The sequence below is a fragment of the Parasteatoda tepidariorum genome, chromosome 5 (genome assembly GCF_982258835.1).
Source record: "Parasteatoda tepidariorum strain Cologne lab strain chromosome 5, Ptep-v5.0, whole genome shotgun sequence".
Taxonomy (NCBI): Eukaryota; Metazoa; Arthropoda; class Arachnida; order Araneae; family Theridiidae; genus Parasteatoda; species Parasteatoda tepidariorum.
In genome coordinates, this window is record NC_141759.1 from 60,441,560 (window position 1) to 60,467,835 (window position 26,276).

The 26,276-nt window shown below is 30.6% G+C and overlaps 1 protein-coding gene across 1 annotated transcript in view; it reads left to right on the top strand.

Annotated features, from left to right (window-relative positions):
* LOC107445337 (sialin) overlaps positions 1-26,276 on the top strand; it is a 28,700-nt gene that overhangs the window by 1,483 nt on the left and 941 nt on the right. Inside the window, exons 2-11 of the mRNA XM_043050731.3 lie at positions 241-270; positions 3,110-3,190; positions 10,492-10,826; positions 12,899-13,132; positions 15,089-15,269; positions 18,190-18,317; positions 19,588-19,740; positions 22,210-22,342; positions 23,528-23,683; positions 25,955-26,040. Coding sequence (XP_042906665.2) covers positions 264-270; positions 3,110-3,190; positions 10,492-10,826; positions 12,899-13,132; positions 15,089-15,269; positions 18,190-18,317; positions 19,588-19,740; positions 22,210-22,342; positions 23,528-23,683; positions 25,955-26,040 — 1,494 coding nt within the window. The 5' untranslated portion in view covers positions 241-263. The remainder of the gene's footprint in view (positions 1-240; positions 271-3,109; positions 3,191-10,491; positions 10,827-12,898; positions 13,133-15,088; positions 15,270-18,189; positions 18,318-19,587; positions 19,741-22,209; positions 22,343-23,527; positions 23,684-25,954; positions 26,041-26,276) is intronic.

Genomic DNA, 26,276 nt, shown 5'->3' on the forward strand with positions numbered 1-26,276 from the left:
AAATCTATTACCACAATAACACCAATATTCGGTTACTATATTAGCAAACTAGGCACCCAAACAATACAAGATTATCTGTTCCGACAATACCAGCATAGTTCCCCTTACAACAATTAATTAAGCATCACTGGCACCAATATCAGTTTGGGGATTGTTTTACGGCTTTCCAAAATGGACAAGTACAGATTCTATGTAAAAAAAATGTCTTGCCTATTCTGAAAGAGTATTTTCTTTTTTCAGCTTTTCTCTTTGTGAAGAACGCGATGGAAAGTAAGAATTTTGCACTATAGTTATAAAACAATAAAAGAGTAAAACATTTGCGTCGTATGACCGGAGGGTCATGGAGGTAAACGCGTTACAATTTCGTGTCCATTGGCATGAATATATGCTATATGGTCCCCAATGCGCACAGGCCACATTTACTTCCCACCAGACAAGTTTATACCTGGAGGCTGAAGTTGGGCGGATTTAAACTGCCATTGTAGATCGAACCGTAGTCCTTTCCAATGTCAAATAAGAGTCTTTAATTGTTAAAACATCATGGCTCAAACAAACTTAAGACTTATAATCGTTTTCGTGTATTTTCCTCAGGCTTGTGATACTTTAAAACATAGCGATATTAAACTTTCCGAAATGTAAATCAACTTGAAATGACAGACAGTTTTAAAAGTTCAAAAAAACATTTGCCACTAGGTGTATCTATTAATTTTAACTTGAAAGATAACAATTTATGTATGATTTGGTTTTATACATCTTACAAAACTTACATTACCAATAATACATTTTTGTGATGTTTTTATACTTTAAGTTTTCACACTTTAATTTGATCTAGAATTACTTACGCAAAAATTAAGAAACTACATTTATTAGTTAAGGTATTGTAAACGCTTTAATTTGAACAAAATTTTCTCCTCAACCTTTATTTTTATGGTGCTCTTTTTGTCTTTTACACTATGTATTTCAGGAAATAGTGGATGATTTAAAAAAAACATCTCTAGAAAAGCTTAAAGAAACAAAAAAATACGCGGCTTACTGCTTAAGAAATTATTTATTCGCTTCAAAGTTTACTCGGTTTGTCAACGAATGTCTCTGTTGAGTATAAAATTGTACAATGTTGTTCCCTGCTCAATACTGGGATGGTCCAAATTAAAATATTTCCACTGGTGTCTGTTAATTTTGTCCTCAGACTCCGTCATGCTGTTGCTGAAAATGGTCGTTAATTTTAAAAAAAATTGTTTTTTTTTCTCTATCCGAAATAGATGTTCATTTTTCGGTCACCCAGTATGATAACGGGCTGTAAATTCGATGTATGATTGAATTTATCTACGTTCTCTGCAAGCTGCGTATGCATTAAATTGCATTGAGATACACTGGTGGACAAAATTAAGACAACATCAGAATTGGACACAGCTTCAATGGGCTAATGTTCTCTTCACCGATGAGTCCAGATTCAGTCTACAACCTTATTCTGGACGTTTATTGATATGCAGGGAACCTGGAACCCGATACCATCCCCATTATCGAAAGGGACCATTATGCTGGTGGAGGACTCATGGTTTGGGCATGGATCATGCAAGATACCCGCACACCGCTCCATGTGTTTGACAATGGTTCCGTGAATGCCCAGAGGTACAGGCAGGAGGTCCTAGAGCCCTGCATGAGTCTTTTCAGGGGCGCTGTTGGCCCAGAGTTCATTTTTATGGACGACAATGCGCGACCACATAGGGCTTTCATGGTTGATGAGTATCTGGAAAGCGAGGATATTCAACGAATGGATTGGCCAGCCAAATCCCCTGACCTGAATCCTATTGAACATGCTTGGGATGCGCTTGGGAGAACTATTGCGATGTGCCAACCTCCCCCCAGAACCATTGTGGAGTTGATTATTGCTCTGGTGGAAGAATAGGAGGGTCTTCCACAAGTCCTCCTTAACTACCTTATTAACAGCATGCATACTCGTTGTGCATGCTGTCTGTCTGTCTGTCAGGGGTGACCATACACCATACTAGAGGCAACACACACTGTACAAGCCTCACTTTTATTGTCATCTTTTATCCTTAAGTTCAGACTACATTGGATTTATTGGCCAGTGAATGACACTTTCATTTTTGCTTAGCATACTTTATAATCATGGAATAAGCTATATCCATACCAAATTTCATTTATTTTTATTCAGTATTTTTTGAGATTTTTGGGAAAATTTATTCCATCTCTTAATTTTGTCCATCGCTGTAGATAGCTTTCAGCAAATATTTTGAAGAAAACAAAAACTACTTATGCCTTGCGCCCACTTACCGCGGCAAGAGTAATGTATCTTGGCCTAAATGTTGCACCAAGATACGAATCTCTTGGATTTCTTAGGTAGTTGGGTAAGAAAATATTTGTTACAGAAAAACATTTTAAATCTAAATTGGGAAATGTGAACATATTTAACAATTATTAAAAAGATTCAGATACCTATTAGAAGAAAGGTTCCTTATAAGGTATATACATAAATAGTAACAATTAACAAGTTAATATAATAAAAATTAACACTGCAGAATAATTCTTTAATTTTAGTGATAGAAGAATTCTTGTCATGTTTATAAAAAGAAAAAAATTTTTTCAAAATATTTTGAATATTTTAAATATCATAATAATATTTTAATTAATTATTTTTAATTTATTAATAATATTTTAATTAATTATTTTTAATTTATCAATAATATTTTAATTAATTATTTTTAATTTATTAATAATATTTTAATTAATTATTTTTATTTTTCTAATTTATTATTTTAAAAAATAAAATAATGAAATTAATATTTTAAATAATGTTTTTCAAATTATTATTTAAAATATTTTTCAAAATACATTGCCCATAATAAGGTCGAAATTTTTTTTCTACATAATAGTATGATAAAACTTGGCTTCACGTTTAAGACACCTAAAGTCTGAGTTTGAATATAGTAAAATACAATTAAGTCAAATACTACTTCCAAAATTTTGACACAGCAATAAAAATTTTTATTTTGTTAAATTTTGTTTCATATTTACGGCTTAAAACTAGAATTATTACATTTATTTTTTTAAACGCATATGTGTCTTCTTTTCTCTTTTTACACATTAGCTAAAGAGACAACTAGTTTAGTTCCAGTAGAACTCGAAGAGGCCTTGGAAGAAGAAGATGAGCACTTAAGTTTTCTAAGAAGTAATATACGAACAGTTATTTTTTTTATTGAACTGATGAGTAGTTTGTATCATAAAATTATAAGCCATATGTTATTGCCGTAAATAAGAAAAACAGCTTTGTTAATTCTAAAAGAAATCTCAAAGCAGTTTTGATAATTAAACCGGAAAAAAACGCGAAGAAAATTAAGAAAAACAATAAGTTTCATTTATTGATATATTTTGCTTTGGCTATATTGATACAATGTTAGAAAGCACACTTTTTTTCGGATATAATCGTGTGGGATGATAAAAAGATTATATCCGGTAAGATATAATCTTTTAATAAAGATAAGATAAGATAAAGATAAAGATATATATTTTGCGGATTTTTAAAAAAAAATTTATCCTTTTTTTCTGGATTATTTTTCTCCCCAGTTGTTTGTTATTTTTGTTATTATTATTTTTCTCGCCCCCCCTTTTTTCATATGTCTTTAAATTTCCTTTGCTTTGTCTTCATCTATTTAATACCCTATATTTTAATTAATATATATATATATATATATATATTAATTAAAATATAGGGTATCAAATAACCCCAACAACTAACAAGTTTACTTTATGGAATCGCACAAAGAAGACTAACATTATAACATTAATATTAATAAAATATATTAATGTTAACATTAATAAACATAACAACATTATAAACATTAATAAAATATATTTTCTTCCCATTAAAATATCCTCCTACTGTTTCTTAGAAGCATTATTAGATTCGGCGCAAGAATTTTACAAGAATTAAAATCATGGATTATAAATAGCCCCCACAACTAGCACATTTACTTCATGGAATCGCACATAGAAAAAATTTATATAAATAAATAAGTTTGTTTTCCTATTTAAATATCTTTCTGCTGTTTTCTTAGAAGCAAATTTAGATTCAGTTCATGGATATTACCTGTTCCGTTTCTTAGAAGTATTGACTGTTTTTTTTTCTTACCGCGTGAATTTTAATTAGAAATTTCGCGAAATTCTCAGTTCGCCTCTTCGCATTAAGAATTGATCACAGAATAAAAGTTTTTCTCTGGAACGCAGAAAATTCCTTGGCCATTTCGAAAAATATGGTAACTGTCTAAAAACAATAGCATGGTTAACTGACTGAAATTTTATTTAACGCTAAAATGATTACTTGTACTCTTCTATAGTGCATTATAATTGTACTACTTGTACTCTTACAATGTTCTCTTCGATATGTTTGATACTTTACTATACTTTACTACTATACTTTAAACATTTTAAAATGCAGTTGAACTTTTTTTACTAATTTTTTTATATATTGAAACCTAGCAAAATCTGTAGATTCTGTTTCCATATGCTCTTAATCTAATACATATAATTCTCTTACGCTGCTCCCAAATTTTGGCTGTATTTCTTTTCTGCCGGTGGCAACGTTTGCTTTGTTTTGTTTACGCTACTATTTCTCTTACACGGCTACAAAAAAAGCCTCATTACTACTCCCCGAATGGCAACGCTAGAAAATCGACCAATGACTGCCGCTAAAAATGTCACATGCCGAATCTAGCTGAGGTGGCTCAACATATAGCGCTTTTAAAAACGGAAACTGAAATAACCAGAGAGCATCAGCTGTGGCAATCTCATACTATTAAGCTAGGCAGAAGTGAGTAGTCTTTGTCGATAGATCTCTATTTTAGTATTTTGTCGAAAGCGCTTTTTTTTCACGAATTTATTTGACGATTTCTGATTTATATCACGAATTATACTATAGCTCATTTCTAATAGATTTAACGAATTGCATGTCATTTATTTGAATGACTTAGTATTTACTAAAAAGATTTTTTTTTTTTTTAAAAAAAAGTTTTTATATGGATTTGAATGATTGTTTTGAATTCTTAGAATTTTGTGCATTTGCAATGTACCTAAGCTAGTAGCGAGCGAAGCGAGCTTGGTTTGCGAAGCAAACCATAATAGATTGCGTAACAATTTTCGGGGGTTGGCGAGAGCTAGCGAGCAGGGGGAGCAGCCCACTAGTAAGTCTCTAATATTTCCAGCGGTGCCCGGAGGCGTATTGACAACGTGGCGATTGCATGTGGAATTGGCGATGGATTACGTGTAAATGTGGTGGGAGAACGAAATTACATTAACCTAAACAGTGTAATTCGATATTCTTTTTCTCCCCCCCCCTCCTCGACTAGCCATGATGAATAAAAATAACTCATTAATTCTTTTTAGAAGAGAATTAAAAAAGAAAATGACCTTTTTACTGTCAGGATCACTTTACAAATATACTGTATTCATATTTTATTGAACGCGTCTAATTTATATTTTATAAAACGATCTAGTTTTTTGATATAACAGATTCAATTTTTTAATTTTTTTTAGAAGAATTGTGCTGGCAATTCGCAAGAATTGTGTTTGCGAAGAAATAAAAATAATTTATTAATGAACCAATCACAAAAAATAACGTAACATTTTAATACCATGTTTTATTGAAACGCTATTTTGAAGAATTAATTCTATTTAGCTTTTTTTGTAAGAAAACATAAACTGTTTTATTTTAGTGATATTCTTTATTAAATCAATATTCTCCATAAAAGAATAATGTGAGCTTTTTTATAAAGATTATTTATTTTAGAAATTAACAAAGACATATTATTTACTAGAAAAAAAATGGAGTGTTCAAAAATGTTATCACGCTTTAAAGTAATAGTTTCTTGTAAAGGAAATAAGCAATATTTTTAAAATAAAGTTTGAAAGCGTTTGTTTCATTACTAGAAGCATTCATTATAAAAAAATTATATTAAATTACTTTGTTTGCATAATTTTATAAAAAAACTTTTTTTTGCAATGAGATGAGATCTTAAGCTTTGTGAAAAATTGATTCAATTCCTTAATCTATGTAAAAGTCGGTAAATACTTCATTCATTATGGAGGTCATAGATAACTTGATACTTTTTCAATATAAGAATAATAAATGCAATTAATAAAAAATGCACAATTTTAAAAATATATTTTATTTACATATATAGCGTACATGTTATTCTGCAACTATCATACGTAACATAAATTTATAGATTCCTAAATACTGTTATATGAGTTTGGTAATTAAAAATATAATTAAAAAATAACATAATTAAAAAATAACGTAATTCAAAAAATAACATAATTAAAAAAAATGTCAACCTTCAATTAAAAATTTCCTGTTGTCAAATATTAATAATAATTATAATTTTTAACAACTTTTTTGGACACAGATTTTTAATTCTCGAACTTAATACTATCCTTCATATGAAAATATCAGAAAATTTATAAAAGAAAAACTATATTTTAAAATTGAGACATTGGTGACAACAGAGGTTAGATGTATGTGCTGAGTTTAAATAAATTATATGTTATGAAACTCACATTTAAGACTTAAATCAATTTATTATCAGGTCATAAGAGTGTTTTCTAATAAATAAATGTAATGATTGTTTGATTTACAACTGTAAGTCCTGGGTGTTTAATGTTAAGTTATACATTTCTTTAGAAATAATATTTGAAATATGCAAAGCAGGGTGGCATTCATTTCAACTTAAAAATCAACAACTTAACTTTCAATAACTATAGATAAATAAAAAACAAAAGTTTGATAAAAACTTTAAATGAAATAATTTTAGAAAAATTCTTTCTAAATAATATTTAAATAAAACACAATCTCTTCGCCTGAGTGATTTTGTAAGGAATTCTAAACATTATAATTTTACAAATTAGGTGAAAAGTAAATATCTTACAATAGTAGTAGGGAATTACGGAAATTCTAAATCTAAAGTTTGAGTCCTAGAACGTAAACATCTGATCATTAGATCAAAAGTTAGTTTTAGATTTTTCGTTTACTGCTCACGGTACACTAAAACGTGATTTTTTTTTCTTTTGAAATTTTGATTTTAATGCCCTTACTTCAACCTCCTTCGAATTATGGTTACTTTATAAATATAATCTCAACTTTATTTTTCTCTTCACTTTTAAACTGTAAAAGACTTTTTCTCCATTTGTAAATTATGAAAAAAGTTATTAATCTAATTGCGTAAACAGTTAATTTATTAAAATTGGATATTCTCAATTAATTCCTTTTAATAGTCATTTATATTATTAATAATAATCATTTGCACAAAATTATAATAAAGGAAAGTTTGATTAGAAATTTAAAAGTTCTTGCTGCAATAATTAGGGAATTTCTATTGACAAATTAAAATAATTTTTTTCCGGAGCAAAAGGCATTTTTATTTAAAATGGAACAGTACTGACTGAATATTTATACGATAAAACACTCTCTAATCGCTAAAACCGATGACAGGAAAAAAAAAATTTCTTTTTTCTTTTTCACAAAAAGTTTAAAACTCAAAATGTTGTTCTTTCATTATAAAGCAATCGCATAATATTCTCGTATCATGTAAAACTTTATGACGAAGTTACTTATCTACCGTTTTGCAATTATAAAATGAAATAGTTATTGAATTCTACTTGCATTTTAAAATGTAATACTCAATCGTTCAATGAATTTTACGATTATTTTTATAAAACTGTGTATAATGAACATTTCAACTAAAATAATTAGTACAAAATAGCTGCTAAAAATTCTCTTAAACATTTATAAATATTATACATTTATAAATTTCAGCTTTTCGCATTATTGCTAAATAATCTGTACGAGCAGAACCATTAAGTTTAATTAATGAATATAGAATTAGAAACAAAGTCTCTGCTAAACAATAATTTTTTTTTTAATCTTTTAAGTAAACAAACTTTATTGTAATAATTATTTCATTATTAAGGATTAGAGGTTATTGTGAAATTATTAATTTTAATTAGTGGATGAGTAGGTAAAGAAGTTCACTACTCGAAATACATTTAATGAAAGTTATGAAAATACAGAATTATGGAGGTAATAATATATAATTTTTTTATCTTAGTTTTATTACGACCTTCTAAAAAACGCTAATAAACACAATTATGTCAACAGATACAAACGATTATGTCGGAGCTATAACAAAAAAATACGCTTTATATTTCATTTAATGCAGAAGAATCTAATGAAGATCAGCTTATTTGAAACTCTGAAATGTCACACCCATATGTAACTTGGTGAATGATAGATACGTGATACCAAAAAACAAAACAAAAACATAAGCACACAGCTGTTTGGCGATTTGCGAGAACGTTCGTTTAACGCCAATTGAAAGTTTCGCCAACCCTTTTATAATCTACGGTATGTTTTGTCAATACGCTGCCCGGAGAGGGTGCACTTGCCCCAGCATTCAGATAAAGGTCGGCATAGGACATCTACTAAACGACTACGCTGTAAAAACTGCGATGTAATCAATACTTTTCAGAATTAGGTATTGAAAAGCTATAAAAAATGAGTGAATGATTTCTTTATTTCCAGTCAATACTAAACTGAGCTTCTTACAAGTGTACTCAAATCTCAACATCAATAATTGATAAAATAAAAATCAACCAGCAACTGATTAGAGAGGAATATTGTTTAGTAGAGCTCCATAAATTTGACGAATGGATGGTGTTTATTTAAAATACTGAACTAAATTCTTGCATGAAATGATTGTAGGGTATGTTGTAAACGTATAACAAATGCGCTTGGATTCTTAAAAGCGAATAATTGTGCAATTTCAAGATATTGACTAGATGACGGTTTGTTTACATGAAGTGTATTTCTTGTCGGATTTAATTGACAAATTCGTCATAGCCCATTTAATACCAAGTAAATTTCAATAGTTTTTCCTGGTTGATAAAAAATATTGATTGTGATCAATTATTCTCCAAGTAATTTCAATCTTCTTGTCGGATTGATTTGACTAACTATTCATATAAACAGTTATTAAAACGCAAGTATGTTTTTTGTTTCAGTCTTATTAGATTTTCATAAATTTGTCGATTGCATAAAATAATTTTATAATATTTAACTTCTATTCAGTTCAGTTATTTTCGAATTCTTTTTTATATTCTGTCTGTATGTTTGATGAACAAAATAATTTTGCTTTAAGAAGTAGTAAATAGTTCGTTCAGCAGGAGTTAGTACTTGGCTCCGCCCTCATCACGTGGTATCTGACGATACTATTTTGCTATTTTTGGGAGAAGGATGTGAACAATCCTGAACAAGGTTGCTATTTGGCAATTGTACGACAAAAATATTTATTTCGCAATCTTTATGTGCATTTTTTTAACATAAAATATTTCATAAATTTGATGATATTTCTCTCTTTTGAGTGAATAGTTTCTCATTTTGGAGACATTTTCTGAGAAAACAGCAATTTTTAAGTTTAAAATATATCTAATTAGCTGGAGAATGAAATGTATTGTAGCAGATGATAAAGCAAAGTAAGTGACTGAAAAAGAATTCACTGTTTGCGTTTAGAGCACGTTAAGGGTTGTCTTAGTTTCAAGCACGGATATGTCTCTCGTCTTACTCCCGCGCTGAAATGAACTCTGCGTCTGAGGAGGTGGAGCCAAATGCAAACTCCTGGTGAACGAACTATACATAAGTACCCTAAATTTATAATACCTGCTTTAGAGTGTAACGTAAAAGCAACTTTACTCATTTCTATGTGTATCATATATAATTCAATAATAATTTTTAGTGTTTTTGAATTGCAAACATGGTGGTGGCGAATACTTTACACAAAGTAGAGTAAGAGAACATTCTAGGTATTTCCCTCCACCAGGGTCTTCGTGGTTTTGGTGAAGTGTAAATATACCACTGTCGTGTAAAGTAGCTGGCACAATTTTTGGTTTTCTGCTATATGAAAATTGTTTACAGTGAGGGAATGGTAAAGCTTTCAATCTATGACTATTATTTTTATTATGAAAGCAAATCCTCTAGCAGGTTAATATTTGATTCAGGAAAAATATTTTGAGAGGAATGTAGAATGGTTATAAAATAAATACTAATCATATTGAAGTCTAAGGATGGCTAAATCAAAAGAAATACAACCTAAATAATTTAAAGATTATTTGGGTTTAAGAAAAAAAATTAATAATTTTACTTTGCTGGAAACAATTGTTCTTACATTTATATTCAATATGGAGTTAGGTTTGAAAATCCTTTTTTCAATGTTTTTTTAGAGTTATATGATATTCTAAGACCAATTTTTCATTCAAATGAAAATTTAAGTAATTGTATTCACTGAGTTATTTGGGCCAGAAAAAGACCTCCAGAACCCGGTTTCTTCCTCCATATTAGGCAAATTTAAATGCCTTGTTTTTTTTTTGTTTTATTTTAACTATAATTTCAAATTTATGTGAATTTTTCAATTGTGCTCTTTTTAGGAAATGTACACATTAGACATATTTTAACTTTTATGGGCTTTTTGGGATTTACTATCTTGAATATGCTGAAAGTGAATATGAGTGTTGCTATAGTATGTATGGTGAATTGGAAGGAATTAAATACAACTGAATTAAATACAACTGAATTAAATACAACTGACACCTACGTAATTGAATACTTGGATTCAACTGGAAACTTGTCACAATACTTGAACTCAACTGAAGACTACAATACAACTGACCCTACAACTGCTACTGCTCCAGCTAAAAACTTTTCCTACGCGGATTGGACTTGCTCATTCGCAGAAAATGTTACTGTAAGATCAGATGACGAGGTATGCTTATTTTAATTTCGTATTCATATTTATTTCTTATGAAATTTTTATATAACTAATAAAATAATATTTAATATAACAAATAGTTAATATAACTACCGTCTATTCCGGCGTATAAGGCGCACTTTTAATACAAAAAATAACATTGGAATTTACGGGTGCGCGGTATACGTCGAATATAAAAAATTATAGACTAAAAAAATTTAAATATAGAAAAATACTTTTATTTTTACACGTTCACGCCGGGAAAAGTAGCATAAAAAAGGGAAAAGTAGTATATAAAATACTGGTAGAAGAACTATTTCAATATTCGATAATATTCGGGAGGAGTTAATCTATTCTCAACAATAGCAATTCACTATAAGGAAGTTTATCACGGCGAAGAAGCAATTCAATATAAAAATTGCATCCGTTAAAAACAATTGGTAGTAATAGATTTTTTATTATTCCCGGAAAAAAACTAAAAAATGAAATTTATTGTTACCAGTTTTTACTCCGGTGAGCCGCCAAGATGAGACAATCTAGCGTGACCCACCGGTGGGTCACCCCGGCGTGAATGTGTTAAATAAATAACATGTACCTTTATATACTTTATTGATTTTCGTTATTACATGAATAGTTCATTATATTCGTCTTCCATTATTTCTTCAGGCACGTCATCACAATCTGTTTCGTCTTCATCATCTGTGTTACCCTCATCCATAAATAAACTGATCCGTCCAGATTATTTGAAATGCTGCATTTTTTGAATGATTTTCTGACAATCTCAGGTTTAGTTACGATCTTGAAAGACGAGATATTGCACATGTACAATCCAAATTTTCATGTGCGTTATACGAAGAGTATATCTTAAAATTTAAAAAAAAAGCATTAGAAATTACGGTTGCATGTTATACGCCGGGGCGCGTTATGCGCCGGAATATACGGTAATATTTAATATGACTAATATAACTTTTCGTACGTCTAAAACTGTCATGTCAAATGAGAGACAAAGTAGAAGATTTAGAGTAAAAACTTTATTCAATCTTCTGAGACTCAACATCCAATATAGCAAACAACATTTGGTACAATGCCGACTGGCCCCTTGTTGGGGTCAGGGAACTGGTCTTGCATCAGAAAGGTTCTTGGTTTGAATCCCGAGCAAGGCATAGATGTTCTTTTCTTCTCTGTACCATCTGTCCTTACTGTAGGAGCAACGTTGGTCCACCTAATATGGTGCACCTGAAAGAGTGGCCCGCAAATCTCCCCTTCAGATGCCTGTATGACGAAAGGTCCTTCTCCAGGTGGACATTAGAAAGAAAAAAACTTTGATACAATTTAACCCCTAAAGGCCTGGTTTCTTAGGACAGGACGCCGTCAGCTGGAAATCAGCGCTAACCTCTGATTCGTAAATTTGTGAGTTTGATAGTATACGTACGTCATCGAACGGTCATCTTGAACTACAATTGCCGTCCAACTCAACTGCAGTTGTATTGCAGCGTGACGTTAACCACAGAAGCAATGGCGGACAACATCCAACAGCACATTGAAATCAGCCAAGATCTTGATTTTGACATTAAACATAGCTTCTTCGTTAAATATAGCACTCTTCATTTAGCTCAGCTATAATGTGTTTTTTCTTGGACAAAGTCATTATTTGTTCTCTAAAACACTGGTCGACAGTTACAAAATCAATATAAATTCAAAATAAATATTTGTTTACGTTATTAACGCATGAGCAATGAGAGATAATGTCTGCGTTGAACCGACTATTCACGCTGAGCTAACAAAAAAGTATTTTTTTTTGGCGTCAGCTCTACGTCAACTCTCCGCTGACGCCCAGATAAGGCTCTTGTCCTAAGAAACCAGACCTTTAGAAGTATTACTTTATTCTTTTCTCTGATGATATTTCTTCACAGAGCGATTGTTCCAGCAACAATGTCTTGATTGCCTTAGTAAAAATGCCTTTGATTCAATATTTCAATTTAAATATTAGTGACTAATGTTTATAATTTTAACAATATTCGAATATGAATTACTACTAATGGGGTTCTAATATATCTAATTGTTACTATGATTCTAATTTCTTTAAGGATGGACCTTATGCTATAACCACAGAAATGCAAGGTCATATTCTGGCCGGTTACTTCTACGGATTGCTAGTTACCCAATATGCGGGGGTCTTGATCGCTGAGAAATTGAGTAGTAAATATCTTCTTCTGTGTGGTATACTCATTTCTTCACTGTGTACAGTTGCTACTCCATTTATTGCTGATTCTATTGGGTTTTATTTAATTATTATACAAATCATCAAAGGAATTGGTATGGTAAGTATTTAGTTTGACCATCTGTTGTTATATTATTCTGCTAAAATAATAATGTTCTACTGCAAAATTTACTTTTTAAAAGTTTAAATTTACTGTATCATAAATATTGGGGGCTAACAGCTCAACTTGAATGAGAAGAATGTCACTCTTAACCATGTCAAAGTATATTTTCAATGTAATTACAAAATATTAATTCTATGAAGTGCATATTTCTGTTGTTAAATATTAAGGTTATTAGAAATGTATTTCTACAATATTTTTTTTTAGTATTTTTTTATATATTCGCAATTCGTTTAAAAAATGTTGTCACTTAGTTTACTTGTCACTATTGACGATTACAGTAAGCATCATTAGGCTGACCACTCCAAAGATACATACTGTATAGAAAAGTTAGAAACACATCGTAGGACTCCTAAAATTTGTATGCTGAAGTTGTCACTATTATCCCCTTTCTATATATTCTTTTAATTAATCGATAAGTCTATATTTTATAAATGGTAATCCTTTTCGTAGCTAATAATTAAACTAAAATTTTACGTGTAAAATATTATTTTTCAAGATTTTGTCACATGTTGTTTTTACTGCCTCCTTTAAAATGCGTTAAGAATAATATTCATGCCTTCATTGATATGGAAAATTCATTGATTCAAATACATGCCACGTGTTACCAAAATATATTTAATGATAGTTGATGGTGTGTAGATTAGTTTCATTAATATTGCCGATTTCAAAAGAACTACTTTATAAATTTTTATTAATATTGCCGATTTCAAAAGAAGTACTTCATAAATTTTTATCAATATTGCCGATTTCAAAAGAAGTAGGGGAGAGTCGGGTAGCCCCACCCAGCAGGTACCCCCGAACACAGTAAATTTCATATGCATAGAATATTTTTTCAAGTCAATTGGCCATCCGACTTTAATTGTTATATTAAAAAAAGATTATTTTCAAAGTTTCATGTATTTATGCCGCTGTTAACATGGTAAACAATAGTTTTGAAAATATGTTGAATACAGTAGTCATGAAGTTAAAAAAAATTGGTTGAATGTTTCGATTAAACTTCATTTTAATACTAAAGAAATAGTTTTTTCTATACATACAGCATTAAAGTATGTAGTCTTAAGTTTAATTTGCACGAAGAAAGAAGTTTATTTTTGAAAAATTGCTCGAGTAACTACAAATTTACAAAAAAATTGGATTTCGTGTAGCTCCGCTCACATGAATGTCGGGTATCACCGCCCAATTTTATTTCGTCGATAAATGTACGGTTGCAAAGATTATTATTTTATTGCTTCAAATTTGAATGTTATATGCATTTTTAACAACAAATATAGTTGTTATTAAATGATTGTTATGAAATGATAGAATTCACTAAAAGTATATAAATATGTAATAAATAAAATAATTTTGTGATAAAAATGATAAATGAGGTTTATCTATTGTCAATACATTGGTCACTTTCATTTACACCTGAAGAAACAGTCAAAAAACATACTTTTTGTAACAGGGCGGAGCTACCCGACACATTTTAAAAAGAGCTGAAAAACATTTTTTTTAAACTTCTATTTTTTTAAGTTAAACTATTCTTTTTTCGGTTTATTCTCTTTGCATTATTTAATTAGATGGTAAAACAATAGAAACATACAAAAATATTGATTATTACTCAATATTATACAGAAATATAAGCAATACTCCTTAAGTGAGCGGGGGCTACCCGACTCTCCCCTACTTCATAAATTTTTATTAATATTGCCGATTTCAAAAGAAGTACTTCATAAATATTATTCTCTATTCTTGAATGCCACACTTCCTGAATAATTACCGGTATATTATTTGCATTTAAGCACTTAACATTTGCAGTGGTGATGATAATTCTGGTTAATTCAGTAATCTGTACTCGTAATTAAGTATTGTAGATGTAACTCTTTTTGAAGTAGTGTCTGTAATTGCTTATAGGGAGTCATCATTCCAGCTTTGAGTGTATTGATGGGAAAGTGGATACCGTTAAGTGAGAGATTTTACGCAATGTGTCTCGTAGGCAGCGGAATTCCGTTTGGAGGATTCTTAGGAACTTATCTATCTGGAGTTATTTGCAATGCTAAGAACTACGGCTGGCCCTACATATTCTACATCTTTTGTAAGTGAAATATTTTTTAAAAGAAAAAATAATTCCTGATGTAATATATAGTTTCAAAAATTAACTGGAAATGCAAAACCAGTACACATCAAATAATTTAAGAATTATTTACATAAAGAGTGGAAACTTTTCATATGAAACCACTGTTAAAGACCTGGTTTCTTAAGGTCTGGTTTCTTAGAACAAGCGCCTTATCTGAGCGTCAGCGGGACGTCAACGTCCCACTGACGCCAGCAAAATACTGGTTTGTTAGCTCAGGAAACGTCGGCGTCAGCTTGAAACGAACGCTTGCCTCTGATTGGTTAATTTATGAGTTTGACAGCATACGTCATCGAACGCTCAGCTTGAACGACAACTGCCGTCCAAATCAACTGCAGTTGGATTACAACGTTACGTTAACAACAGAAGCAATGGCGGACAACAGCCAACAACAGAGCATTGAAATCAGCCGAGATTTTAATTTTAGCATTAAACATAGCTTCTCTTTCCTCGTCTTCTTCATTTAGCTAAGCTATAATGTGTTTTTTTCTTGGACAAAGTCATTATTTGTTTTTTAAAGCATTGGTCGACAATCACAAAATCAATACAAATTCAAAATAAATATTTGTTTACGTTATTAACGCATGCGCAATGCAAGATAATGTCCGTGTTGGACCGACTGCTCTCGCTGAGTTAACAAAAGGTATTTTTATGGCGTCAAAATTATATCAACTTAACACTGACGCCCAGTTAAGACGGTTCTTCTAAGAAACCAGGCCTTGAGCTAACAAACCAGTATTTTGTTGGCGTCAGGGTAACGTCAACTTAACGCTGACGCCTAGATAAGGCGCTTGTCCTAAAAAAACCAGGCCTTAAGTGAAAAGCATGCTGCTATTTTTAAACGATAAGAAATGCTGAACTCCGACCCACCCCAGGGGGATATACAGTGATAAAGGTTAAATTATCACATTAAAAAATTTCTCTAAGAACTAAAATTACAGTAAAACTTTGCCAAATAACAGTGGTGGTAATCAGTTAAAAGTGGATTAACTATAACACTTGACAATTAAAAACATGTGTTAAAGGCAATGAAACCCAATAGCGCCGGTGTAAATGTCGAGAATTAAATGATTATAATAATAAGGAAACAAGAGATAAAAAAAATCTCAAAACTAAAATCAATGAAAGCTAAAAGTCCTAAATGTAAATATCTAAAAGTAAAAGTCTGACTAGAAAGTCTAAAATCAAAAGTAGATAAAATTTCAAAATGTAAGGCTAAAAGTTGATTAGTATAAATTAACGATGACATGTTCTATAGTTGGTTCATGACTGGGGTCAGTTGATCTGGAGCTAAAATGTCCTCGAGGGCGTGTTTAATAATTTGAATCACAATTTTCCTGCAGGTTAATATAGCAAATAATTGGTGTTCCTCTTCGCAGTTATTCATGTGGGTTCCACGAAGTGTCCGGAATCTTGGACGGCGCTTAATTAGATGTTTAATGTCCTGTCTCACACCTCAGTAATGTTTATAGGTGAATTAGGGGGGCGATAATCGATAAAAAAACGTCAAAAGAAAGAAATAATATGCCACTTTGTTTTACAGTTATTATTTTGTAACAGCTATTCTCGACTGTTAGGCATCATTTTGTTTATAAATTTAAACTAATTGACTAACTAATTGACCTGCTAAACTAATTGGTCAAAAAAATTACAAAACGCAAATTAAAATTTATGTCATTTACAATGACTACATTTCATTTCTAACTACTATAGTTTCAGAGCGTAATAAAATTACATCTTTAGTAAATTCGTAGGTATCTATCTTCTCTATCAAATCCCCATTGATAATAACCTTTACCTGATTCTTGCTTTCCAGCTGCATGTATGTTTGTTTTTTTGTTTGAAATATCTTTTATGTTTACTTTATAAGCATAGTTTACTTTATTTATTTGATTTACAACTTCCTTTCATTTTTTATTATTCTTATAATACATTTATTTATAAAAAGTATGCCAAAAATATGTATATGTCAAAAAGTATGATAAAAAGTAGTCTTTCCTCGAGTTACGTAGCAATGGGTAAAAATAACACAAACATATCTACGAGTGTCACTTTTGTTTCTTTATTATTTTCATCGCGATTTATTTTGAATGTATTTTAGTTTTCTCTTTTTCCTTTATTTAGCTTTATTTTAATATTTTTCTATATTTATCCAGCACTCTTTAGAAAATAAAGAAACAAGGAACTATGCAAACTAAAATTTATTCTGCTTATAATGGCTACATATATAACATATTGTAAAACGGGTAAAAATCGAACAGTAGAAAAAAAAGCAACAAAATAAGTATAAATGAAATTGAATGAAAATTGAGAACAAATCATCTTAAATGCAAATGAAAAAAGAAAGTTATTCATTAATTATTGGAGGGAAATGAGATATTTCATATATAATAAATGCAGAAATGCATTCATATGTAATAAATTCAAAATTGAACATGAGATGTAATTGTGAAACCTACTGATATATCCATTCTTAATGAAAGCTTTATTTTTTTAAATTTTTAAATGAGACATAGGAAGCTTCTTTTTAATAAATTGTTTATACAATAATTACTAAAAGTGCATTGCTGAAAGTGCATTGCTAACAGTTTTGGAATTGAGAGAATTTTTTAATCTTAAGGGTTAAAAAAGAAAGGGTTAAAAAATTTTAAATAAAGATATGTCTTAGAAACACACATTTCAACACCTTATGTGACATTCACTTTTGTATTTTATGGATTATTTATTCTATTCATTGTGCTTAGTGCGTAGCTTAGTCCATTGTATTTTTAAGCCAAATCATCACCTTCTCTTAAACTTTTATAAGAAATAATTAAAGAATATTTACATAAATTGTAATTCAAAAACTGACTTTATGTTCGATTATTTTATCCTTTTACAGCTGGAGTAGGATTTGTTTGGTCTTTAATCTGGCTTATTATGATTTTTGAATCACCTTTGACTCATCCGTACATCACGCATCACGAAATGATTAGAATTTTGGAAAACCAAGCTATTCTTCCACTGTCGGTAAATATAATTCTAGTAATTATAATAATAGTTTAGTGGTAGGACCTATCACTTTAGCTATGAAAAAGCACTTCGCTGAAACTTTGGATTCAACTACGTATAAATAATTATGTTATTAATATATTATGGTAGACAAAACTTACTTGTTTCTTCAACATAAATAATAATGTATGTGCCATACATGTGCCATCAGTCTTTTTTTCTTTTCTTTTGATAAAATAGAATATTGCTTTTTCAAAAGAAGACTACCTTTCAGGTCGTGATTCACTTAGAATTTTATAAATTGACTTTTTTTTAAATCTTAAAAGCTGTGATAAAGTTAATTAGTGATTTTTCAACTGTTGCGATAACCGTTATATTTGTGATTATCTACCTTTAAAAATTTAAGTACTCATAAGGATTCATTGAATAGAAAAATCTTTAGGGGAACCGGAAAGTAATGTCGTTTTGGCATATTAAATATTCGTTAGTCTTAAAAACCAATTCAATTTTTTCGATTCATTTTTGATCCGGCATTGATAGGTTGTTGGAAGCGAGGGTGAATACATAATTGATTTAAAATAAAATAATTATAACACATATCAAATACGCATAAAGGACATTACTTTCTGGTCCCCCTAATACATCCATGGATGCCTATTGTGAAAAAAGGTGAGGAACTAGGAGGGAAAATCTTAAATTATTCTCTTTAAGTACTATTTTTTGGTGAAATATTTTTTCTAGCTTATGGCGTCCAATCTCTAACTCCAGCTAAGCATACGAAATACCTATGTCCAGTATTCTTAAAAGTATCTAGCATAAATGGATTGACAATAACTAACTTAACAAACACTGATTCCTAAATCAGTGTAAGGGAGCGAATGGGTTTAGAAAATCAATTTCCCGTTTGTGTTTGAAATTTCAGTGAAGATTGGCTTTAACTATTTACAATATCAAAAGAGAAAACTGGAGAATTTTGACTTTGAAGGAATTTTTTTCAATACGATGTTAAAGAAGGTCTTCTCGGATTCAAACCACTCAATGTTGCGCAGCGAACAAAAGGAAAAATAAGTTCCGCCCGGGAAAGATGAAGACTGCACCTAAACATTGAATTGATTGACAAAATTATTCAAAGACCTCATAGAGTATCCTCATATAAACGCGTGAAAAATCAAATTTTGAATCAAATGCTGTTAAAAAAATTTTATATTTTTTTCGAAATTCATTTCAATAGTGAATTCATTTTTCAATCTAGAAATATTAAATACTTATTGGAATTACTTATTTTTAGAGAAAAACTTCTGTACCATACAGTTATATTTTTAAATCAGGACCCGTATGGGCTTACATTGTTGTTGGATTCGTTTCTTTTTGGGTTCTGAGCATTTACACAACTCTCATTCCAATCTTCATGAGTACTATCCTGAAATTTGGAATTGAAATGGTAAGTTATAATTTTTTATTCGTTTTGTCACCTTTTTTTTAAATTTGTATGTTAACTTGCTTGAATGCTGGTTATTTGAACGGAATAAGAAAAAGTCAAAAATAAATTAACGAATCTTAACTCTTTGCACTCTAATGACTTTCAGCTATTAAACAATTGATTGTAGTCACTCAATGTATATAAGACATAACTCGTTCTTTACACATTTATCTATTAACACCTCGAGGCCAGTGGTTACTAATTGGTGGTTAAAATAGTGGTTACTAATTATTACGGTTACTAGCTATTAACATTTTGAGTGATGTTTATTTTCTAGGTGACAGTGGTGACAATATAAAGGGTATGTGGTGGGTGTATAATTGGTCTGGTGCATAAAGAAGTGTACTGCGTTGTGTACACCTCTGACCGTGTGCAAAAGAAAAAATGGACCTCTCTGAATAACTTTTGTTCTAACGATCTCATCATCGTGTTCCAGAATTCAATTTTGAAGGTTTGAGAGGGTGACCTTCAAATATGCTAATAAATTAGTGCAGAAGATATTTTTAAGTTACGAAATCAGACACAAAGGCGCATTTTCTCTGAATAAACCTACCTTTCTTTTGATGCGGATTCGTATTCATAATCCCCAAAATATAGTGGATAGCCGCAATCTGGAAAATTGGGTTACCACAGTTTGGTCAGGAGAACTGTAGAAAAATTTGACCCTTTAATGTTAATTTCACTTTTTGCATATTTCGCCATATCTTGAGAACTTTTTTAAGCGAGTTGAAAAATTTTAACACACAATTATAAAATTTGTTTATTCAAAGATAATTTTATGCAAAAAATAAATTTTTGTAAATATTTATTATTTAATTTAATAATAGTCGAAAACATTTTGAGCAGTAAGGTATACAATTTTTTACATCATTTTAAATAATGTAATTCTAATAAACAAAATACAAAATATGAACGAAATCGATTGAATAGTTTCAGGGAAATAAAATTTTGACGAAGCCGTATTTTTTAATTCCTCTGTATTTTTTTCTTCAAGTACTGTTGATTTTCTTTATTTAGGTTTATAGATACTTTTTCAGAAATTTAATTATAAAGAAACTAATCACGTGTTTCAAATAGTTTTTAACACGTTGCTGCACACTTTTAATTTGACAATCGTCCTCAGAATACTAATTTTGTTTTAAATTCTTTTTGACTGCTATATGAAATTGAGCGTCTGCCGTATATTCGTAGTGAAAATTTTCACGTTTTGTCTCAGCTTTTTTAAGAAAATTTTGGAAAACTGGAATAACAAATAAATGCATTGGTGCACTTCGTACTGGTTATGCTTCCTTTTTTATTAACCAAAATGTGACGAACCAAGCTGTCTGCTGGCCATTTTCGTGAATTTCTTTCCAAATCCAATGATATTCCAGTATTTCTGAGCTAATTAATTTTTAAGATACAATTTCTCCAACGAATCTGATATTGAGGAGTAAGATTCAGCTTTTAAAAAGAAGTAGTTATTAACATATTCGAATTAAAAGGAACAGGACAGTAGTTATTAAAAGAGATTTTTATTAGAGGCTGTAGACATTCTGAGGACGGCTGCAGCCGTTGTTTGTCTACATATAGCCAAAAATCGGACAGCTATAGCCGTCATTTGCGGCATTATGTTACTGATTAAAATTAGAATTAAATTCTTGAAAACATTAAAGTTGTTATAGGATTCCTAAGGATCTTCCAAAATTATTCAGATGGTAGCAAACTACTCAACAATGCCATATGAGATTTTCCTCACTTCGCAACCGCTTTAATTTAGATAATATTCATGTAGCATATAATAGACTTCTATAAATAGAATAAGTTTTCAAATCTTAGTTGTGTTCAAGAATAATTTAATGATCAATTTAACAAGAAATATATTTTATAATATAAATTTTGTAGCAACTTAAAATTTCTTCCATCTTTGGGAGACATGTTGTTACATACCTCTACTAACAAGTCAACTCCACTATTTTGGAGTTACGTTATTGAAATTTAAGTTTGTGACTGCCTATTTTAGTTTTAAATTCATAAACCTTAATTGATTTTTATTAAATTTACAAATAATAATTACTTTTTATTAAATTCACAAACAAGAATTACTTTTCGTTAAGTTCACAAACAATAATTAATTTTTATTAAAATCACAAACAGTAATTAATTTTTATTAAATTCACGAACAATACTTAATTTTAAGTTTATTTTAAATTCAAAACTAGTAACTAATTTTCAAATTCACAAACAATAATTAAATTTCAAATTCGCAAACAATAATTGTTTGAATAATCCAATTTTTTTTTCTATTTTAATAATTTAAATTGCTGATTTCAATGCTCACACAAATTTTTTCAACATTCTAAATTTATTGTAAGCATTTCTATAACCACTTCGTAATATTTCGAAATTGGAACAAATTCTAAGAAATATTTTTACAATATTTAATTATAGAATGGAGTATGGTCGTCGTTGCCCTACCTCGTGGAAATGGTTGCTTACTTATTTTGTTGTGTCCTCAATGATAGACTGATGAAAGTTGGAAGAGTTCGTACTACTAAAATTCATAAATGGTCAATTTGCATCGGTAAGAAAAAATTAGTTTCTAGTTATTTTCCCCCCAAACAAATAATATATGCAGAATGATGCGGTTGCAAAATCAAGGGAGAGGTAGGGAACTTCATAAAGAATGAGAGTTATAAAACAACTCATGTCCGAAAATGTCCGCTTATGCCACTAGAGGGATCTGTATTGGAACTGACTGAATATGCATGTTTGAAATTGTATTTTTATTTATTTAGACCATTTAATTTTATGCTAATTTCAGTTTTTCTGCTTATTGTTGAAAATTGCATTCAAATAAGTACACAAATAGCAGTATTATAGTGATTTTAATAATTTGGTGTCAGACTTGGCAATCTTAACAAGCTAATCGCCACATCCTCAAAATAGGGTTTGGTTCATTTCCTGATAGGGAAGCTCTCCTATCTCCTAATTATCGATCCTTCTGATTTGTACTTGCTCCATTGATAGTTCGTAACTACTGTACTGGATTATTTTGCATATTTCTACGTTTGGTGAAATACCAGATACCATTTTGATGAAAAAGAAGAAACAGATCAACTGTTTCTGACCTTTAACTCGTTTAAATACACCAAAATTTTGTTGGATATCCGCAGCAGCACTTACGATTCTTGGAACAAAATCCATTTTTGAATCCATAGATGTTGCGAACACAGTGCATTCAAACGAAAAAAATCTATGCCGCTAAAATCAGGAGAGTGTAGTGGCCATGGAGCCGGTTCTCTCTCTGTGGATACCTTTAGCTGCTCGTGCATTTCCCTCAGTTAATGCTTACACCATTTGCACTTCTGCCACTCATTTAATTTGAATAACTTGCACTTCGTTGTTCATAAAATGGCGTTTACTCCTCAACGGGCGATAACAAATCAAATGACTGCGGCCTTGGCCAAAGGATAGGAGCTCTTTGTTTGCCAAGACAGCGACTATGCAATTCTGTTTCCTCCAGTGCTCTAGTGAACAACACCACCTAGCAGCAAACAAATCGTTTCCAACCATCGGTTGCTGTGCAAGTATGAATCACTATGATGTGTCCTACTTCCAATTAATGGTTGTACCAAAAAACTTGGAGAACCCCGTATAAGCAATATGATTATGTTACGTATTGGATATTAACAAATTGAAACTTGTAAAATACTTATTAGTTTTCATTTAATTTTTACTGACATTTAATATTTATGTTTTCTCATAGGTTTGTTTGCATTTGCTGTACACATGCTTGCCATACCTTTCACAGGTTGTTTAAGAGTTCTTACTGTAGTAATGCTTGTGATAGCACTGGGTTACTTTGGACTGATATTTGCATCCACTTCTTACATACCTTTATGTTTATCACCACGTTATTCAGGTTAGTGAAATAGCATATCTTTATTTCATTTGAAATTACATTCAGGTAAGTGATACAGCATCCCTTTTTTAATTTGAAATTACATTCAGGTTCGTGAAACAGCACCCCTTTTATAATTTGAAATTACATTCAGGTTAGTGAAACAGCATCTCCTTTTTCAATTTAAAATTATATTTAGGTTTGTGAAACAACATCTCTTTTTTAATTTGAAATTGCACTTAGTAAAAATTTACACCTGCTTAGAAATATTTGAAATATGATAAATAACTTATGTTTTGTATTTACTTAGAAAGTAATGGCTTTCTGACAAGTATCTGTTGCAAAATACTAGAAAGTAGTTAAACGATTGTGCTGTCAATAGATTTTTAATACATTTCTCCGTTCAAACTGTGTTTTATAAATATGAGGCTTGTTCGGAACATAAGTGCCTTTTTTGAAATATAATATAAAACATGTTTTTAAAATACAACTTAATTTTGCACGAAAAAGCGTTTTGAAAACTATTTTCCGACTTAGTTACTGTCACTGTTCAGACGTTTGTCTTAGCGAAAAACAAAATTTTCTTAACCTCTTCAAAGAACGATGCCGCCAATTAAGAAACTATAATTTAAGCTATGTGTGACGATCTCCTACAAAACAGTTTTTGAAATTTGAGGAAACTCATTACAAAGCATTCTTATTAGGAAATTTATGTTATTTTATGTCGTCCTTGAACAGCCGCCCTAATTTTTGGGTTTACGACTACTAATGTTCAACTCCGTACCCTTGTAATTTTGGACCAATCCAGAAGACAAGGAAACTCCTGGATCAGTACCCCCAGAGGTATTGATATATTATGGGAACATGGAGGACTTTGCGACTCGACAGATCTAACGTGCATCTGTCACCATTTACTACACGGGGCGTCTTCTGTAGGCGGGGATTGAACCAGCGAACTCTTGGACATGGGCCCAGTGCCCTTACAACCAGGCTAATCTTATAAGGAAATGTCAGTTTTCGCAAATTTTCTCCATTACTTTTGCAATTGCAACTAAATTATCACCATTAACATAAAGCTACTCACTCTGTTCTTCGACCGGAACATTGGTGGTGTGTTGTACCCACTTCCTTATCTTTCCATCCCTCGAAACATTTTCACAATTAATTATCAAAAGGTTGACAATAAATTTGAGTTGACTTAGCTTTCTGTGAGCTCAGAAACCGTATTAAAGAACTCACTTCACAGTACAGTTGACGCACACGGCAATTATCTTGAACATTTTGAATGCTCACTAATCTATGTAAACGCAACAGAATCCGTTTGCAGAAGCATCAATGGACAGTCAATTAATCAGAGACATGTGTACACATGCGCGGATTACACAACGCGAATAAGGTGGAGCCTCTTGGCTGTTTCGGTTTGAATATTTACGTTTGCCTCATAACCAAAGTGAAGGAAAGATATTCGAACGGTTCTATTAAGCAACTGGATCACATTTATGAATGTTTGAGAAAGAGAAAAATTTATTCGCTCGCATCTAAACTGTTTTTATTTAATATTCAGAGCAAGGAGGAGGTTTTTTGTGAAAAATACTTACGTTTTGGCTTTCAGCTTGATTAACAGTAAAATTAGCTAAGTCACTAAATGAAAATTTGACTAGTTGTTCATTGCAACACAACCGCTGCGGTGTTAGTAAAACATTCGTTCCTTACTTTCCGGACACGGCTCATATTTGAGTAATATTAAATGAAAACGCTTAACATATTTTATCACTGAATGTATATGTTTAAGACTTCGCTCTTCAGCTGCTAGTAACTGCAACCTCTTAATGCTGTTCCATCAATAATAGTCTTGTGCAAACAACTACTTCAACAATAACAAACAATTTCTAGAACGATTTAAAGTCAGGATTTCTTATTTCACAGAGGATATTTATAATAGGTAGGGCTTTGAATCGTAATGTTTGCTACTTGTTATTCAAAAAGTTACAGTAATCTTTAACAGTTTTTAAATATGAAACATGGAATTTTCATAATCGCGGTAAGTGGGAATAAGATCAATAAACCCAGTTTATTTAACGAAGAATCTAAAATGCGTTTCCTAACGAAAGACGAACGCATTCCAGTCTCTTATGTAGGAAATAAAACTGGATTCACCATGGATTCTTAAGACCATTTACATGTAACCTTTTTATATAATATCGATATTAAAGGGCTACAATTACGAAACAATGTGTACTTAAAATATATGGGTTTTTTTATGCATGAAAATAAACTATTTCCCTCATTTAGGTTCAATTTCTGGAATAATGAACACACTTGGAGCAATAACTGGAATAATTGCACCTACTATGATGGGTTACCTTACTATGAAACACGTAAGAAACATGCCATAATTATAAATATGTTAAGCAAGGATATTTTAGATGCTGTGAGAAAGTGAGAGCAAAATATTTTTTTTAAATATCAGAAGTGTCATAAATCTATAAATCTCATTTATTTAATCTATTTAAAAATAAATGAAAAATATTATTACCTCTAAAGTTTAAACAACGATGAAGAGCCCTTGGTAGCTCAGTGGTTAGAGATAGGTAGGACTAGAATCTCATCCTCG